Source organism: Cucumis sativus, chromosome 1 (genome assembly GCF_000004075.3).
Source record: "Cucumis sativus cultivar 9930 chromosome 1, Cucumber_9930_V3, whole genome shotgun sequence".
NCBI classification, from domain to species: domain Eukaryota; kingdom Viridiplantae; phylum Streptophyta; class Magnoliopsida; order Cucurbitales; family Cucurbitaceae; genus Cucumis; species Cucumis sativus.
Genome location: NC_026655.2, coordinates 4,791,490 through 4,810,741, shown reverse-complemented (window position 1 = coordinate 4,810,741; position 19,252 = coordinate 4,791,490). Strand labels below are relative to the sequence as shown.

General features: G+C 32.6%; 2 protein-coding genes and 1 long non-coding RNA gene across 4 annotated transcripts; 2 read left to right on the top strand and 1 right to left on the bottom strand.

The window, feature by feature from the left end:
* Positions 1–1,174: 1,174 nt before the first annotated feature.
* LOC101206983 (putative GEM-like protein 8) lies at positions 1,175–3,528 on the bottom strand. Its single transcript, XM_004137484.3, has 4 exons — positions 3,085–3,528; positions 2,930–3,010; positions 2,527–2,801; positions 1,175–1,683 (listed from the first exon to the last, which is right to left on the bottom strand). Exons 1-4 carry the CDS (start codon positions 3,188–3,190, stop codon positions 1,477–1,479), a joined length of 669 nt encoding a protein of 222 aa, XP_004137532.1. The 5' UTR covers positions 3,191–3,528; the 3' UTR covers positions 1,175–1,476.
* A 1,327-nt stretch (positions 3,529–4,855) lies between these two features.
* Positions 4,856–6,946, top strand: LOC101206748. 2 transcript variants are annotated; one of them, XR_968937.2, is made up of 4 exons: positions 4,856–5,071; positions 5,219–5,280; positions 5,499–5,591; positions 6,675–6,946. It is a non-coding gene; the product is annotated as a DNA-directed RNA polymerases II, IV and V subunit 12 (long non-coding RNA). The 2 variants fall into 2 exon arrangements; XR_968936.2 differs by having other exon boundaries at positions 4,856–5,075.
* Positions 6,947–9,029: 2,083 nt separating this feature from the next.
* Positions 9,030–17,744, top strand: LOC101212209. Its single transcript, XM_004137590.3, has 7 exons — positions 9,030–9,187; positions 10,710–10,823; positions 10,927–10,973; positions 11,082–13,982; positions 16,031–16,132; positions 16,281–16,443; positions 17,240–17,744. Exons 2-7 carry the CDS (start codon positions 10,716–10,718, stop codon positions 17,441–17,443), a joined length of 3,525 nt encoding a protein of 1,174 aa, XP_004137638.2. The 5' UTR covers positions 9,030–9,187; positions 10,710–10,715; the 3' UTR covers positions 17,444–17,744.
* The last annotated feature ends 1,508 nt before the right edge of the window (positions 17,745–19,252 follow it).

The window sequence follows — 19,252 nt, the reverse complement described above, 5'->3', positions numbered from 1 at the left end:
CACAACAAGTTTGTAAAAATAGGAAAATAAAAATAATTATAAAATATGTTATAAATTGTTTTTTCTAAAAAAAATTTCTCATCTAATGCAATTATCTTATTATTATTGCCATTTGTTTTAAAGAAAAAATAAATGAAATCAAAATTTTTGTGTTCGATTTGCATTAATTGAGTATGAGTTTACTCAAGATCTAAAAAAAAATTGGGTATACGTAATAAATGGATGCTAAATTGAAAAATGGACTTTGTTTGAATTATAGTTGGTTTAAAGTAATGAGATGTGGGGTCTATTACGATTTGAATCTACAAGTTGTTAGCATTACTTTTATCGTTATAGTTACCGTTATTGTTATTCTTAATGACAAAGCTAGTGGTAATAGATAAATCCTCTCGTTTATGTTAAGTGGTAAAGATAATACTAATAATAATTGTGACATATTTATAACTCTAAGTAAAAAAAGATTGAAAGCAATTTAATTGATTTAACAATGAAATTCTTTTATGATGGCATAACTTTTCATTACGGTTTGGTAAACATGTTAATTAGTATATATGTATGCTGTGAGATTTGATGTTGAAATTCTTATACACCTATTTAAAAGTTGTTTGTTTTAAGATAATCATTTAAAACATTTTAATTTTTAAATAAAAAACTTATTTTATTTCATTTGATAAAGTATTAGAGAAAACCATTAGATAATTATATTACTTATTTAAATCCAAATTATTGAAAGCATTTTTTTAGTGGTTTTGAAAACAAAAGCAAGTCTAACCCTTTCTAATTTTACGAGCGGAGACATTAGATCCTTAAGAGAGCATATTTCAAAATGACCCAACAAATGTGGGAAGAATATTAGAAAGAACGGATACATAGCTTTGTTAAACTCAAGATTAGTTAAATACATAAATGATTATGAAAGTTTAATCTACAACCTATTTGTGGATCTAACATAAATATATATAGACTCAATAATACATTTTAGGTACTAGCTAAAAAAACAAACCATTGTTGGAAGTTAAAATTTATGTTATAAATGTATATATTGAAGACTAAAAAATTATATTGATCGGTATCATATTGGTTTTTCCTTTATATATTATATAAATAAGATAAGATTGGGAGAGTTCGAGTCTTGAGGTTCATGCTAAATCTGCTAGAGATTAACGAGAGAACAAGATGAAAAATCAAAAGAAAATAACAAAAGTACCTGATGAGTTCGAGTAAAATACAATTTAGGAGCAAATAAGATATTTTACATATTTCAATCAAGCCCACTTCGATGCACAGGGATGTGGGAAAACTAAACTTAAACAACAGTCATCAGATATACATACAAAATATAGAGCAATACATTCATTAGAAACACTCCAAGATGTGAGTATGTGAAATACCTATCAAATTCCTAAGTTCAAAAAGCACTCACTCCTATGAATGGGAAGGAAAAGCAACACCTTCTTCGGCCAGAATTGGTTAGTTTCATGATATATCTGTGAACTGTTGCATTGAATTGTTAGCCATGGAAATGGCCTTCTGAAGATTTGTAAATGCCTTTTCATATCTCAAAAATCCCATAAACCAGAAATCAAAGTTGTCATCTGTCACCACTTCGATGTACTTTTTTGCTGGATCATTGACATTCTCACTTTGATTGGCTTTTCTGATCTTCTTTAATGGTATCAAAACCTGTAGAAAATCACACACCACTGTCATTTTCAAAGGGTATGATCTTTAGCAGGTATGAATTGCATGTTTGGAAGTATTTTTTAATGACTAAGGTCACTTTCGTCATGCATTTTTTTTATTGACTTTGGGCCTAACAAGAGTAAACATGCCCTAACAGGTTGGGAAAAGTAGTAGTTTAGTGCTAGAGAGATCCTTCTCAGCTTTTTGAAAGTTAAACTCTTTTTCCTTTTTGCTTTTAATACAAAGAAAGATTGTGGAGTTTTAAATTATTCTCAAGAAAGAACTTTATTTAAACACACCTTTATGTAAGGGGGGAAAGTCATCAAACTGCAAAGCAGGGGTCTTAATATACCCCTTTAATTTGGAAGTATTATATATCTTAAAAGGTTAGCTTGTAATATTATGCATCTCATGGAAGTTTTGAATCGCATGGTGTTTAAACTTTCACAGATTAGATAGTTCGAAATTACGATCTTGGTCCTAGATCCCAAGCCTGAACAAAATTCTCGATAAGAACTAAGCACATATGGATAGTTACATCATAGCTTTCACCTAGACACTTTTCAGTTAGTTCAATCACTTTCTCCCAACGAAAAGTTGGTGATCTTTTATATAAAAAGACCAGCCAAAATTGTCAGTATCTATGTGTGTATCTTCCATTCTACACCTAAAATCTTTGACTTCCATTTTCTGAAAATCAGAACTTTATGTTATATATATGGTCAAATCAAATCAATCAAATCAATCAAACATGACTTGTGTGCAATCTACTACGTGTCTAGCAGAATAAATGTTTTACATCTTTCTGACCCTGAGTCGAATGCTTAAGTGCAAAGAGATTACCTTATAAGGTGTTTTGAGCAATTCACCAGTTGGTGAAGAGAAAGTGATACTTTGCTCACTGCAGAAAGCAACTTTCTCTGTAGATATGAAAAGAAGCCCAGCAATGGGCCCTGCACTTGTTGATAAGTAGCATTGAGAGGCCTTCAAAAGCTGCTCTCCTTCTACAATTCCAAAAACCTGTTTGAATATGTTCTTTCTGCCACCTTGTTGTATTATTTTTGCCCCTAATCTCAATTTACCTTTAGCAGTTACCAAGAATTTAGGCCCCAACTTAACTACAGATTTCACACAAACACAAGATTACCCTCATTCCATCATATCATATTGTGATAAATTTCAGATGGCATTTCCACAAACAGGTAGTGTTCAATACATTTCTACAGCAAAAACTATCGATCCTTACCATGCTCGTATACCCGAAATACAAATCCACCTCGTTTCCTGATTAATTGTTTCTTACGCCCTGATTTTGAATTATTGTTACCTGCAAAAAATGACTACCCCATCAATCTTAGATGAACAGAACGGCGCCAAGATCGAGAGAAGAATGATTATTACCGGAAGAAGAAGGAGAGCCATCGGAATAAAGAGGACTGTGGATTGAGCTGACAGGTTCAGAAAAAGACGAGTTCCTATCCGGCGTTTTGTCGAAAGATTTCATCATAGGGCTTCGAACAACGAAAGCTACGAAATTCTGAACAGTGGCCGGAATCGCCTTCCGACGGAAGGACGATCAACCGGACAAAGAGATTGGAAATCAATCTGTAATTTATGGAATCAACTCTACCTTTGAATCGTAACTTCCATCGAAAGAAACGGGAGAATTTGTGAGTAGGAAATTCTATTTTATGGAAAGAGAAAATTGGAAGAAGATCATGGAACAAGTGGAGTTAAAATAATAACGCGGAAGCAGAAAGTTCCTAAGCAACTTCATCAACTTTGAACAACATTTTCTTTTCTTGTTTTGTGATAAAAGAAAATTCATGTTGAAGTTGATAGATCCAAATTTGATGTATAGAAAAGGTTAAGGGAGGAAAATAGCGCAGAAGCAAGAGGACAAGGAAGGAGTGGGTCACCCGGGAAACGATTTAGTAAATACATTAATACTAAGTTTGATTATTTCAAAATAATAATACATTAATTGATTAGTTATTTTGCCCTTAATACATGGAAGTAGACAAACTATAAAAAAAATATTTACACATACAAAGTGTTTTTTTTTTTAAATACAAATTATTTACACTGTTACATTTTGTGTAAATAGTTTATTCATTTTAGGAGCGGAGTTCGCAAAAATAGCAAACCATAAAAGTTCATGTTATCTACATTTTCTAAATTGTAAAAATAGTAAATTTAAAAGTGGTCTGATTGCCATATTTACTAATCATATTTATCAAATTTGTAATGTGCAAAAAACAAATATTATGAGCTGTTTTTTCTAAACTTTTTTATTAACTAATGCAATTTTCCTTTCATAGTTTCATAGTAATCTATAATTTATATAGACAAATGTACTATACATAAAATTGTGATATTTTATAAATATTTGCTTTATTTTATTATATTTGAAAATAGTTCTATATTATATAGTAAAAAAAGAGAAAATATCTTTATAGTTAGTGCCATATTTTTCTAAATATTATAATCAAGGATTTATAGAACTTTTGTCAAATATGTATGAAAGTTGAGGGTTTAAATGAGTGCATTTATAGAAGTTTAGAGTATAAACCGATTAAAATATATAGTTTAAATTTTAAATTAATATAATTATTAATCTATGGTTTAAATTGGGGTAACCCAAGTTTAATCATGTCAATTGACATTTGCCTTGTATTTTTTAAAGTGATTTCCTTACAAATATAAAAATTTGGCAAACTATGCAACTTCATAGAACAAATTATTTTAGGGATGGGCAAAAGAACGATAGAAACCGAGTCTATTGTTAAAATTGAATCGATTTATGTGCAAAATCAAAAGGTTTTAAATTGAATTTAAACGGTTCGGTTTCTATTTTGAAAACCACTATTGAAATCGAACTAAATTTAATATATACTTTCATTTATTAAAAAAATATTACCTTTTGAACTATGTGATTCCAACTATTATTACACAATCTCTACCCAAATTTAAACATATCAATATCAAATATTTGATACGTTTAGATTTATACTATCTTTAAATAACTATGCAATCAAGATGAAAAGAAAAAGGCTATGACAAAGTGGAATATTTAAATTTTTATTTTGTTACATTTATGAAAATTAAGTAAAAGAATATATACGTTTAGTTTAGGGTTTGTGATTTATTTTTAAACCAACGACGAGCCCCCTTCCCTCCGTCTCTCTCATCTCGCATCCTCTCATTCTCTTTCGTCTTCGTCTTCGTCTTCGTCTCCTCTTCCTCACCTTTGACTAAAATTAATATAAGAACCAAAAAGTTATTTTAACATAAAAAAGAAGGGAAAAACCCTACTACACCTTCTCCTCCCTTTTATTTTTGTTTGATTTTTCCCTCACCCATCATTATTCGTATCGTCCTTGCAGCGGTAGGTACGCGCCGATTGTTTTTTCTCTCCTATCCTTCCGCCATCGCGGTCGCCGGTCGTCGGCACATTCTCACCCCCATTTTTCTTTATTCTCATTGTTCCGTTGATGCTTGTTTCTTACTTGTGTGTGCAATAATTGGTTTGCAGGAAGATTTTTGAAGCTTGACTCATGGATCCTCAACCCGAGCCAGTCAGCTACATCTGTGGAGGTATACTTGTTGTGTTTTTACGGATTTCGGGATTGAATATCTCCCGATTATTTAGGTTCTTTAGTTATGTTATCGGATGCATCTTTTAACAAGTATCTAGTTACTTTGATTATATTAAGACTGGGAATTTAGAAGTTTCTTGGTTAGAATAATTGCTCTAAATATACGCGTATATATATGACTATGTTTGGGAATTGAGAGATGTAAAATTTGTGTAGATTGTGGAATGGAGAACACTCTGAAGCAGGGTGATGTTATACAGTGCCGGGAGTGTGGTTATCGTATTCTCTACAAGAAGCGCACCCGTCGCAGTAAGATATACTTCTTCTGATTTTGGTGGTTATTATTGTTATTATTATTTTGTTCATGAATATGTCGTCTGTCAATTGAACATTCTGTTAAAGATGATTGGAATTTTGAATCTCATCAAATAAGTTGTCTTAGATTTTCATATGTTTGATTATAAATCTTATATGGAACAAGAAACATAGATGAGCTATTTGGTATGAGTAGATATTGAAGAAGTGTCACACATGCGGGTCAAACTCTGAGACTGGCGGCTTTGGCTGGTTTTGCATATAGGCATGGTTGGGAGGTTTTAAAATGGTTGTAATCACTTTATCATCTTCGTAGATCACTCCAAAACATGTTTTGCTCAACCAAAATCAACTTGACTGTTTGAAAGTCACATTTAAAAGAATTAAATCAAAAGGTAAATTGATCTTGAACTATAAAAGACTTGTTTTGGAGTGATTTTGAGCTCACCAAAACTGACTTTAACTCTATCAAAATCATCTTCTTGTGTCGAGAACTCTATATCCACTTCACTACTTTGCACGAGTTGAATGATCGGCTACGTTTTCACTTATTTTTTTCTGTTTGAAAATCATTTGATCCACTCTATAACATCCATACTCAATGCTGTTTTCTTCCTGGTTAAATCTTATTTACCTTCTTTGTAATTCATTTGAAGATTCTGAGTAATGGGTAATCTAAAACAACTATTTTATTGACTTAGTTTGTTCTGAAGTTTATAGATTGCACATATATCCAACTGTTAATTGGCAGGATGGTTGTAGTTTGGGTAATATACTGTCACAACAGGATGTATTTCAGCAGAATCTATTATACTTGACCTAAGTCGATAATTGACTGAAAAATTTGTTTCTTGGGGTATCCTTGTAATCTTATATGACTTGGAATGCTCTCTTACTATAAGTCTTGAGATTAAGTTTAGATTCTCTCTTTATGGATGTTATTGGAGTCTATTCTCTTAGTTTAGTTTTTTCAATATTTTTGTTATATGGGTCAATTTGCATTACTTTCTGTGTCCTTGATATTTATTTGCTTCTTCCAAATTTGAAGTCCAATCCAATTCTTGCCTATTACTGCAGTTGTTCAGTACGAGGCCCGCTGAAATGCTTATTCTTGCAATGGACTTCTACTAGTATCATGAATATTTTGTAAGTTTCTTTTAGGAAAACAAAAACAATACTCGATATGGATTAAGGACTTGCTGTAGTACAAACATGTTGATAATGCTGCTACTCTATGATTAAATATTTTTCGTTTCAAATGCCATTATCCCCTTGTGCTAACTCCATATCCAACTGATAATATGAATGAATGGTTTATCTCTTGATAGACTGGATGGTTCAGTTTTGCATTTCCATATCAGCATTTGATTCGTATTCCAACTGATCTTGTACTTGTTTTCTCTGGGCCTGTGGATTTTGCCATGAAAAATGATAAGCAGATACAGAAAATCAGTTTATTTGTTCCTGTTCTATCTGCAATCCCTCCCTCTCTTAGCATAGTGCAGATGAGGTTTCTCTTTTCTTATTAAATTTCTTTTTCATAGTGAAAAACATACAAACAAAAAATAAATTATTTAACTTTGTTTGAGTTTGATCACCTCCTAAATGAATAAGGATGTCTTTAGATTTTTAATTGAAAATTTCTATGATATATTCATGATTGTTTAATTTTAAACATTTCTTTCTTTAAATCTTTAGAACTCTTTAATATGGGTTCAATCTAGTGCAATCAATTTTTTTTTCTTCTTTTTTCCTTTAATTCCAATATAACTTTAGACTCCAAATAATAATAAACATAGATTTAGTATGTATATATATATATATATATATATATATATCATAAATTGAATAGTTCTTTTTTAATAGTGAATTATTTTGAGACGTCATGACTTTCTTAGCAATTGAAGCTATCGTTCTTGTCAAAATCATCATTTCCACACCCTTCAACAAAATAGTAAACAAAAAGCATGAGCTCGAGTTTGTTTGCTAGAAATTTCTCCTTGCCATGAAAGCAAGTTAATACTTTTTTTTGAGGAGGAAACGAGAAGGCAAGTTAATACTTAAAAATCAAATTTCAATATTGTATCAATATCTAAAATTTATGGAATTTTATTAAACATATGTTACAATTTTGAAGTAGGCATAATTTTATTATAATTTAAAATTAGTGTTTTGATATAGAATTTTGGTACTAACTTTGAATTTGTAATTTTTGGAAGAGAATCAAACAAAGTCTTGTAAAATAAAGAAACTTACATCAATTTAGTGTTTGGCCATCACCAACTTACCTCGAATTTTGTGAGTCTCCATGATTGTATAGAAATAAGCTTCATAACAATTATTTGCTAATTAACTTCTTCAGTAATTAAAAGTCATTACTAATCATTGTGAATTGTCAAATTTATTTTACTGAAGTACAACACTTTCTCGAGCTCTATCAACATGGGCTGGTCCTTATATTTTGTGTATCGAGAGTTTTAGAGTGACTATCACTTGATGAGTCAATGCTTGTACGACCATCTTGTTTTTATGTCAATTTAGTCCTCAAATTTTAAAATGTTACAATTATTCTAATGAAATTTGACTTCTGAATCAATTTGGTCCATATGTTTTAAGATTATTTTAATTTTTTACGAAATATCTATTTTTGGTTTTTAAAATATTTTAAGATTATTTTAATTTTTTACGAAATATCTATTTTTGGTTTTTAAAATATAATTTCACAATTATCTGAAATCGATCAATATGGTCAAAGACAAAATATGAGCATTTAATAAAAAAAATGGAATTAAGATGTAAATGTTGAAATCTATGAATGAATTTGAAACCAAGCTTAAATTGGTAAAATTATATCAATTAAAAAAAAGAAAAACAAGAAAAAATATCATGTTTCAAACTTTAAAAAAATGTAATATTTTGGAACTTATTAGATTTAATTCCAAAAGAATAAATACCAATATAAAAGGATTATTTTCAAATATACTAAAATGAATGGACATTTTTTTTAAATAGCAAAATAAATTAAAATATTTACAACTGCAAATTTTTTGATTATATCACCGATAGAAACTGTCAGACTTCTATCACGATTTATTAATGTCATTAATAAAAGAATATCGATATCTATCAAATATTTGTTATTGATACAATATGAAATTTTGATATAGCTTGTAAGTATTTTATCAAATTCACTATTTTGACGATCTTCTTAAAATAAATCAAAATATTTACAAAATATAATAGAGTAGATGGTATGTAATAATCTATCAACACATGTACTAATCTATCAAGTTATTTTATTATCTATTGCATTTGGCTATTTTATCACATTTATAAATAATTTTGAATGTTTTCCAATTTAAAATACAATACGAAGTATTTACTTAATAGAGAGTGACCGTCATAAAATGAAGAAAAGCGTAATCGTCAGATACAAACCAAAAAATACTTGCTTATATCAGCCGCAGGTCCTTTCAAGCAAGCCACTAGCAAAATTCCGATAGAGAGAAAAAGATAAACGCTATTGTCCACTTGAAGAACAAGCTTTTCTCCTTGTAATTCCTTCGATTCTCTCCCGCCAATGGAAATGGGTCAGTTTCCTTCTACTTCTCTTAGCTAATCGATCACTCACTGACTTTCTCTGATTTGTGTGTAGTGAAATGGCTTGACTATCCAATTTTCGCGCTCCTTTTATAGAAAAGTAACTAGAAATCATTGTATGCTTTTTTTCCTAAAAGAGTCGATATATAATCTATTCTATCTTAATCTGTCTACTTTGTTTCTCTATTTTGAATTAGAGATGACAGGGTAGGAAACGTTTCTAATTTTGGCAAATAGTTGATTGTTGTAGATTTTGTATGTTACCCTGTAATCTGAATCCTGTGGCTATATTTGGGTGAAGATTGTGTCTAAATTGGTATAGTTCTTAAATTGAGAGTTTTCAATTTCTCTTTGATATTTGTGGGTCTAGTCAAATTTAGTACTAGCCTTCCTCAATGGTTCTAATTGGGTGATTAATTTCAATGGAGCCGTACCGTGTATATGTTCTTCTTTTTCTTCATCTTGTTTTCATAATGTTTCATTGAAGTTTTGGTTGTTGAACGAGTTTCTTTTGATCGGTAAGTTTTGTGTGCTACAGCTTTTTGTTGTATTGATTGGGGAAAAACATTTCAGGAAAAGGTTGTTTTTTCTATCTGGGTTTTCTCCCTTAATGCATGTACCTTATGTCTATTCTTTGGGTTTCTGGCTATTCGTTTGTTTTAATAAACAACATTCTCCTGGAGAAAAATGGCTTTAATATTCTCTTTATCAAAACTCTGTTTGTTTCTTCGTTCAAGAAGTCTGAGCTTTCTGATTTTTCTACATTAGCGCTGTTTGTTTTGCTAGAATCTGCCTTTCTGTATTTGGTAGTTACATAAGAATTGTATTAATTAAGGTTCTAATTTCATGGTATCATGATCAACTTCATGGGTTTAATTTTGTTGGAAGCTAACTTTGGGTGGGCAAAGCCTCCCCAAGAATTGTTGAGGCAAGTCATGAGCAAAATTATTCAAAATAGTGGATATTATGGTTGTAGTCAAAAGATGACACCCAAGTTCAATTGGATTAGATATTGTGAACTATTATTTAACAAAGATTCTTGTTATCTCAATTTCTTTTAATCTACTTTTACTCAATAAGGAAGTTGTCATTTTTTTAAGCCACTCTTTCTATCTTCTTTTTCTTTTGGCACCATCCCAAATTATATTTTCATTCTCATATTTTAATGATTTTCGGATATTACATTTATTAGTATTGTTCGGATCTAATGATTGTCATCATGTCAAAGCATTGTCTTTAAATTACAATATGAAAACTTTGACGAACATTTAAGAAAATATTTCTTCAGGTTTTTCTTTCTTTTTCTTCATATCTGTTTGTGGGTGTGCTATACTTATGTGCCGTGATGTCAAAATAAAAATCAGTTTATTATTTCAGACTCTCAATACATATTCCATTATTCCTTTTCTGGAGTCCTTTTTGAACCGCACTTTGTTAACAACCTTACTGGTTGCCCTTGGAAATATTCCACTAGAATTCTTATCTTTTGAACCGTGTTGATGACTATGACAGAAAACAATGCAGTGTACTCTTGTAAGTAGTGATTTTCAGAAAGTTTTAGACAAAGGAAAGGAGTCATTAGAATTGAGACTCGAGAAAAACAGTTGTTCCAGGGGAATAAGTACGGTACGTAATTTAAGAAAAAATTATTCTATTTGATTTTGGTTTTGTTTGCATAAAATTGTGATTGCATATTTTATATTTAAACGTCATCCTTCATTTCTTTCAGGATTCTAAAGTGTCTTCTTTTGCATGGAGAAATTTTTTTGATTACAGGTAATGTTTTAGTCATACAATTGTTGAGCTATGACTTTTTTCTGTCTCTTTATTTCAACGAGAAGAAATTATTGATTATTATTTCTTTACCTGGTTTCCTTTTTCCAGACGTGCCATCATTAGTTGTCTTACACTCGAATCTGATGGACTCTGGAGAATTGTTGCACTACCACCACAATACTTAGATAGCTTGAATCTGAGCTGCCTGCCTCAAATGAATCAGTTTACAGCTGGGAGAAAATTGGTGCAGAAAGGCCCTGCTTCCAATGGTACATATTCATTTAATTCACTCAGATGTAGAAGCCTGCTGGAGTCCAATAAAAAGTTACTGGATAGTAAAGCAATTAAGTCACCAAAACAATCCTCTGGCAAGTTCCCTTGTACAAGTTCATGCTCCGGCTCTGCTTTGATGTCAAGTGACTCTATTGCAATCTCTGACATTCCCGTTGATGGAGCTAAAATGCAGAGATATGGGAAGAAAAATCCAAGAAAGAAGGCAAAAAAGAAAGAAATAGAATGTAAGAATATATCTTCTGATTTTGTCTCTGCTGAAACAGAAGTATCACTCCAGGATTCTGCCCGTGCAAGTTTTTTGTCAGAAGCATGTGGCAGTAATGATTCAGATTTTAGAGATAGATCTGTTTTATGCTCGATTGCACAAGAAACTTTTCTGCCAGATTTTGAACAAGATTCTGTGATTCAGCCACTTGGAACTGTGGATTCAGTATCATCTGAAATTGTTGACGGACATTCATCTAAGGTTTCATCTTTGGCAATAAAGAATTTCAGTGGGTATTATAAAGTTTGTGGATCTGAAAACCAGGCCCTAATCAACGTGCCTGGTTGTATCCATGTCGATGTGGGGCTAAATTCAAGAGAGAGGTTTATTGCTGGCAGCTGCAATGATTTTTGCTCTAAGGATTATTTGGATAATATTTCCCGTGATTCTAAGTGGGTTAGTTTAAACGGTAACTGTGATGATCTGAACTTAAAATTAAATGAAAAGCAAGGTTTTGGAGTTGATCTGTTGGAAGAACGAAGTTCTCCTTCTCAGAACTCAGCAAGAGATGAGGTAGATCTGAATGCTGAAGTGGAGAAAGCTAATCTTGGTATTCGGGGATGTACTGTTAGTGAAACTTGTTCAGTTTTACCTGGAAAGAAAACTAAGCAAAATAAAAAATTGACCGGGAGTTCAAGGATGAATAGATATGGTGGTTTGGGGAGTTCACAAAGACGTACGGGAAAGGAAAACAGACATACTGTCTGGCAAAAGGTTCAAAGAAGCAGTAGTGGTGGATGTTCTGAACAGTTAGACCAAGTTAGTCCTATCAGCAAACAGTTTAAAGGCATTTGTAATCCTGTTGTTGGTGTACAAATGCCAAAGGTCAAGGATAAAAAAACGGGGAACAAAAAACAGCTGAAAGAAAAATGTCCCAGGAGGTTGAAAAGAAAAAATACTTCAGGACAAGAGAAGATATATCGTCCTACAAGGAATAGTTGTGGTAGTAATACAAGTTCAATGGTTCACAAACCACCAAATGAAAAGTTGGATGTTCGATCTATGGGTTTTGACATAAGAAGATCAAGTGGCGATCCAAGATCTTGTTTTCAAAATGATTCTACTGATAAATGCACAAATTCTGAATCAGTTGAAAGTAAACAAGTCCATCTAGATGAATTGATCTCAAACAAACTTATCAACGATGGTTTGAGCAGTCAAAAAGTAGAGAATGACTCTAGCTCATTGCCAAAGTCATGCAACTCCTCAAATCAGTCAAATCCAGTAGAGGTTAAGTCTCCTGTTTACCTTCCTCATCTTTTTTTTCAAAAAGTAGGGAACGACTCTAGCTCATTGCCAAAGTCATGCAACTCCTTAAATCAGTCAAATCCAGTAGAGGTTAAGTCTTCCGTTTACCTTCCTCATCTTTTCTTTCAAGCAACAAAAGGAAGTTCCCTGGATGAACGCAGCAAGCATGACACCCAATCTAGATCACCTCTTCAGAACTGGTTGCCAAGTGGAGCAGAAGGTTCCAGATCGATCACCTTGGCCAGACCTGATTTTTCATCTCTGAGAGATGCAAATACGCAGCCTGCTGAGTTTGGCACTTTGGAAAAATCAATTAAAGAAAGAGTCAATTGCAACGTACTAAATCCTGTTTCTGATGTAATTGAGGGGATCCAGCATTATAGAGATAGGGATGATGGTCCTTTAGAACATGAATGTGGGGTGCAGAAGATGTATGGCTATGATACAACCACACTACAGGATCATAAGTCTGAGTTCGATGTGGATGAACATTTTAATTGCAAATCCTCATGTGAAGATGTGTCTAGAATGGAACAAGCAGTGAATAATGCATGTAGGGCGCAATTGGCATCTGAAGCTATTCAAATGGAAACTGGTTGTCCAATTGCAGAGTTCGAAAGATTCCTTCATTTATCCTCCCCTGTTATCGACCAGAGACCCAATTCAAGCAGTGACATTTGCCCAAGAAATCTGCCTGGTGATGTGATACCATGTAGCAACGAGACTACCAACATTTCTTTGGGTTGCCTGTGGCAATGGTATGAAAAACATGGCAGCTATGGCTTAGAAATAAAAGCCAAGGGTCAGGAAAATTCAAATGGATTTGGTGCTGTTAACTCTGCATTCCGTGCATATTTTGTCCCATTTCTTTCAGCTGTTCAACTATTTAAGAGCCGTAAAACTCATGTGGGAACAGCTACTGGTCCTTTGGGATTTAATTCATGTGTAAGCGATATAAAAGTGAAGGAGCCCTCTACTTGTCATCTTCCAATATTTTCACTCCTTTTTCCCAAGCCCTGTACTGATGATACAAGCGTTCTGCGGGTTTGTAATCAGTTTCATAGTTCAGAGCAACATTTAGCGTCTGAGAAGAAGAAGTCTTCAGAACAATCGGCGAGCCTACAATTATCTGGAGAATCAGAACTTATTTTTGAATATTTTGAAGGGGAACAACCTCAACTGAGAAGGCCATTATTTGATAAGTAATTGCTCCTACTCTTTTTTGGAAATTACTAGTGTGATTTGTTAGTTATATATTTTTTAACTCAAATCTTTTCTAATCAAACCTTAACTTATTATTACTGTAGTTATTATTTTTCATCAGACAAACTTTGCCATAGAGTTACAAATGGGAGAGATGATATCCAAATTTTTTTCCTATTTCTTTTCCTATGTGTGTCTGTGGAGCTGGTATAGGATACTAATATAACAAATTATATTTAATGTCTTTCGTAGAAAATCTTTTAAAGAGTACCATTTATTGCACAAGACAAGGAAATCCTTGCTTTCCCTTGCAATGTATGATCACAAAGTAGTTGTGGCAATCCAGCAGACGTATCATCCGGCAAATGCTAAATCAAACCCAACTTTTGAACTTTATTTGGAAAAGATTAATAAATGACAGCCCCTGAGGAATCATTTGGTAGGGGTTGGGAGTTTGCATGGGCTTATAGCTCAGGTTCTAGGTTTAAGCATTGGAGTGGAAACTTTAATGGAAAATTTTGTTCTTGGAAATTTTCTTGTCATGATAGTTGGGTTTGATGATTTGACACAACAACCGCTTTAGAATTTGGCCAAAGTACTAAGTAGTACTGAATTAACTAGATTTACCTAAATTATCCAATCTTCTTAACACAGAATTACCTCAACGACTTAGCCACTTAGCTAACAAGTCTCCAAAATTTCTAGCTATGAGCTTATTTTCTCTTATTAAATTTTGCTCTGTCTAGTATAGTCTAAATTGGAGGTTTCACCCTGCCTCAGCCTTGTTCCAGCAGTGGTTTATTCATCTCTTATTAGTGTTGCCTAGATAGCAGTCTTCCCTAGAAGAAATTTTCCTCATTCCCTTCTCTAAATTTTCTTGTTAAAAACAAATCCCTTTGGCTTCACTGAGTCCTTTGTGCTTCGTAAGTGTTCTTCTGGCATTAGTTTCACTTGATATAATAACCACAACTATAACTTCTCCATCTACCCTTATAATCAACTAAATGAACACGCTAACATCTCTCTCCATTAGTTAGCCATATTATGAATTTTAAAGGAAGAAAATAGTAAGGATGTTGGATAGCCCAGAATGAGAAAGAGTAGGGTGACCTCGTCTTGAAGGGAAAAAATTGTGTTCTTTCATTACTTTCCCCCATACTCTTTTATACTACTGGATTCCAGAAATCAACCTTAATTACATGTCCTTCAATAGGCTGGCCTAGAGAAGATGAAGCTGTTAGATACCTAGATTAGTATAGGGCAGGGGTATAAGGGTAATTAGATTTGTTGGCAGTTAGTTGGTTATAAATAGGAAGTTGGAGAGGGAAGAAAGGCATGAAGATTTTGGTGAAGGTAACGGACTGCAACATTCCTTGAAAGAAAGGAAGGGTAGAGGGTTAGGGTTCCTTTAAGTGTTCTTGAGTTTCTTTTTACTTGTTTGTTCTTTTATATTGTAATCTCTGTTGGAGATATCAATAAAGTATAGACACTATATTGGTGTTCTATGAGAAGGCCAATGTGTAAATGTTGCATTCCATCTCTTGCTGCTTAATGCTCAAGAGGCCCTGGAGATTCCATTTTCTCTAAAACACTGAAAGTATATATATAATCTTCTTGTCAACCCCACAGAATTTGACTCTTGAAGGAAAAATATGGTTGACAATGCCCCTTTCTACTTAACACCACAAACATTTCAGCACAAAATCTTCACAATTTAACAATCGATCAGACTCTAGTGAAATTTATTAGGAAAACATTTTCCAGTCATTATGAACTTCGATGGGCACTGGCAGCTATTTATGTATTTATTCATGATCCTGTGATTGCCTTCGATCTCATTCTCCTCAATCAATAGTTTTTTGATATTATGCTGGTTTTAGGGAATGCTTGCATTTCAAATTCTGCATTCTAGTTACTTAATACAAGGATCAGCAAATTGCTTGATATGTTGGTTATCTTAGAAAGCTTCGACAAGGCTTTACACTTTTTTTTTTATTGCTAATTGAAAACTGCTTTGAAATTGATCTCAGTTCTATTGTTTAATCAGGATACATCAGCTAGTCGAGGGAGATGGCTTGCAAGGAAAAATATATGGTGATCCGACCGTACTCAATTCCATTACTTTGGATGATCTGCATGCTGGATCATGGTTGGTGTGACAAATATTTGCAACAGTTTGCATTAGTTCCATAGTCTACTAGAACTAAATCATATATGACCAAATTCTGACTTATGTATGTCATTTGGACAGCACCTCTAAAGTGAAAAAAGTGATTTAATTGTTTTTGGCATTTCAGGTACTCAGTGGCATGGTATCCCATTTATAGGATACCGGATGGAAACCTTCGAGCTGCATTTTTGACTTACCATTCGCTAGGACATTTTGTTTCTAGAACTTCCCAAGATACAAATTCTTGCTTAGTCTGTCCAGTCGTGGGTCTTCAAAGTTATAATGCACAGGTAAAGTTTTTTTAATTCCATTTCCAATAGGCTTTAACGTTTTCAATGGCTGTGCATTTTGTTTAGATACTAGTAAAGGAAACAAAAAAACAACACGTATGAAGATTGTATCTGCCTTTTCTCTCTTTATAAATTGTGTTAATCGGTCAGTACCTTATTCTTGGGCTGATTACGTATAGATGGAAATGCCCAGGGTTTTGCCATTCAACTTAATGAATTGTTGGATTAGGGCTTCTCCCTATCATAATTCCTTATGAGCAGTACTTGAGTGTAACCTAGGCTACACTCATCTTCATGCAACCCCTTTAATTACAAAGAGAAAAAAGAAAATCAATTATCGTGTGACAACTTGTGATTGGACACGTGGGTAGGATGTACACAGGTGGCTACAACCTTAGATGCACTCAAGTACTTTTTTTCTTCCCTATAATACCTGAAAGGAAAAGCTATACTGATAGTGATCCACTGATCCTTGACATTTTATTAGACTACCTTAGGTTTCCTGACATGACTAATGGCAAGGGGTTGATCACAAGATGTCTAGACAAACCATTGATTTTCTCCCTCCTCAAATCTTCAAGTGAAAGGGGATGAAGAAAACCTCCTTAGATTCAGCGTATTTGTCAATCTATTAAGTTTTCAACGTGTAAACCACAAGTGTGATTTTTGTTTTACATCGATAAATTGCTATTATTGCTTCCTGTACATCCTAAACGAAGTGTCTAAAATTGTTGCATTGCATAAGGGTTGATATGTATCTTTCATAAACGTTCTCTTTGTGACATTACATGAACAGAATGAATGCTGGTTTGAACCTAGAGACAGTACGCGTACGTCCACGTTTACCTCCAACTTAAATCCTCCTAGAATCCTCCAGGAGCGCCTGAGGACCCTGGAAGAGACTGCATCTCTCATGGCCAGAGCTGTTGTTAAGAAAGGAAATCTGAATTCTGGAAACACGCATCCAGATTACGAGTTCTTCCTCTCGCGGCGATTCTAGTTACGTAACCAGAGGTTTCATGCTTAGAACTTATCAAGGAAATTCTTTCCTTTTTGTTAATACTTTTGAGAATTTTGTTTAGGTTAGGACCCTAATCTCCAGTAGGATCTAAGAGGAGCTGATCTTAGTCTGTAATGTATTTACATTTGGTTTTTTCTTTTTTTGTTCCTTTTCCATCTTTCTATGCCTACTCTTTCAGGCAGTGAAACTTTCATTTGTATATATTGATTTGTACACAAATTACTTCTCGTGTAATAATGAATGTCTCCTGATTTTTAGAGATTGTAAGCATTTGCTTTTTCATATTTAGTTTCAAAATTGCTTCTGTTGATAACACAAGAAAGATATTTAGTTGCTGACAAAGCAAAGCGTACGTGAACAGAGAAATATGAGGAATCCATTTGAAGTTTAATGTTATGGATATTTCCATGATGAAGCCATTGACTTTTAACCTTTTCTTTTTCTTTTTTATGATTCTACTATATACATTATTCCAATAATTTATTTTACATTCAATGTTTGGTTCTAAAATTAATCAACTGCCATACCATCTATACTAAAATTAGCCGACTACTTTGTTTACATTTATTTTAAATTTCTATTTAATGCTGGTTAATAAATATAGTTGAATTTTAAATTCATTGTTTATGTCATCGGATACATCATAGGTTAAAAAAAAGTATTTTTTTTTTCAGTTCAACAATAGTAGAGCAAATAAACCAATCCTCACATTCACAAAAATTTGAACTTTCTTCTTTGAAATTTGTTTCAATTGTTGGACTTGAATATTGAATTTAGTATAGTTTAATTCCAAATTAAGCAATCAATACACCTATTTGATTGGATTATTATGTTAAAATTTGATTTGATTTTATGTATAAAATCCAAAATCAGTTGTTTTCGTCCACGTGGAATTCAATAGAAAAGTTGATGGGATGTCTCCTAGAACATTGACAGCGTGGTTGGTTACATCACGATGCGAAGAAGATCCATTGGATGACAGCAATATGGGATTCCTCATTTGCCCGTGGCTTCCCATTTTTCAGCAGACTATATTTAATTATTGCCAACACTCAACCATTGCCAATTATTGATCCACATGTCATTTTTTCTTTAGAAACCAACTATAAATGTGACGCGCAATCAAGCAACCTCCCACTTCAAAGTGGAGCGCATGTCAATACTAAGCTTACTTTACCCGTTCTCTTGACTGTTTAATTAATAATATGTCTCAAAAAGCTTCCACCTTTCATTTTTTTTTAAATTATTCTATGTCTTATTCTCTTGGATTTTTTTTTAATTTTCTTTTTACAATCACGTAATTAGTTGAGTTAACACGTGTATTATCTAATAATTGTTTTTGTATCCATGAGTTGTTTGAGTCAGCACATTTGTACCTTAATTAATTACAAGCAATTATGTATTCGAGTTTACTATATTTGGCGTAAAACTTATAGGATATTAAATGCTAGACCATGTTACAACAAAAAATTTTGTTCCTTTTTACCTAAACTATGATGTTTAACTTTGACGGATTAAGGAACAATTTGTGAATTAGTTAGTAATTTGCTAAACCAAAAAAATGGTTAATATTTTTCTTTACACTTTGTGGGATGGAAATTTTCATGCAAATACTATATCAAAATTATAGTGGGAAAGTTCCTACTTTTAATATATACAAAATTAATTTTTTTTTTCCTTTAAAAGGTATTATTAGTGATAATTTATAAAATTTAGATAACATATTATATTGAATTATGAAAAGATAAATTTGAAGGACATCTAACACTCTCAAACTCTTACTTGTTT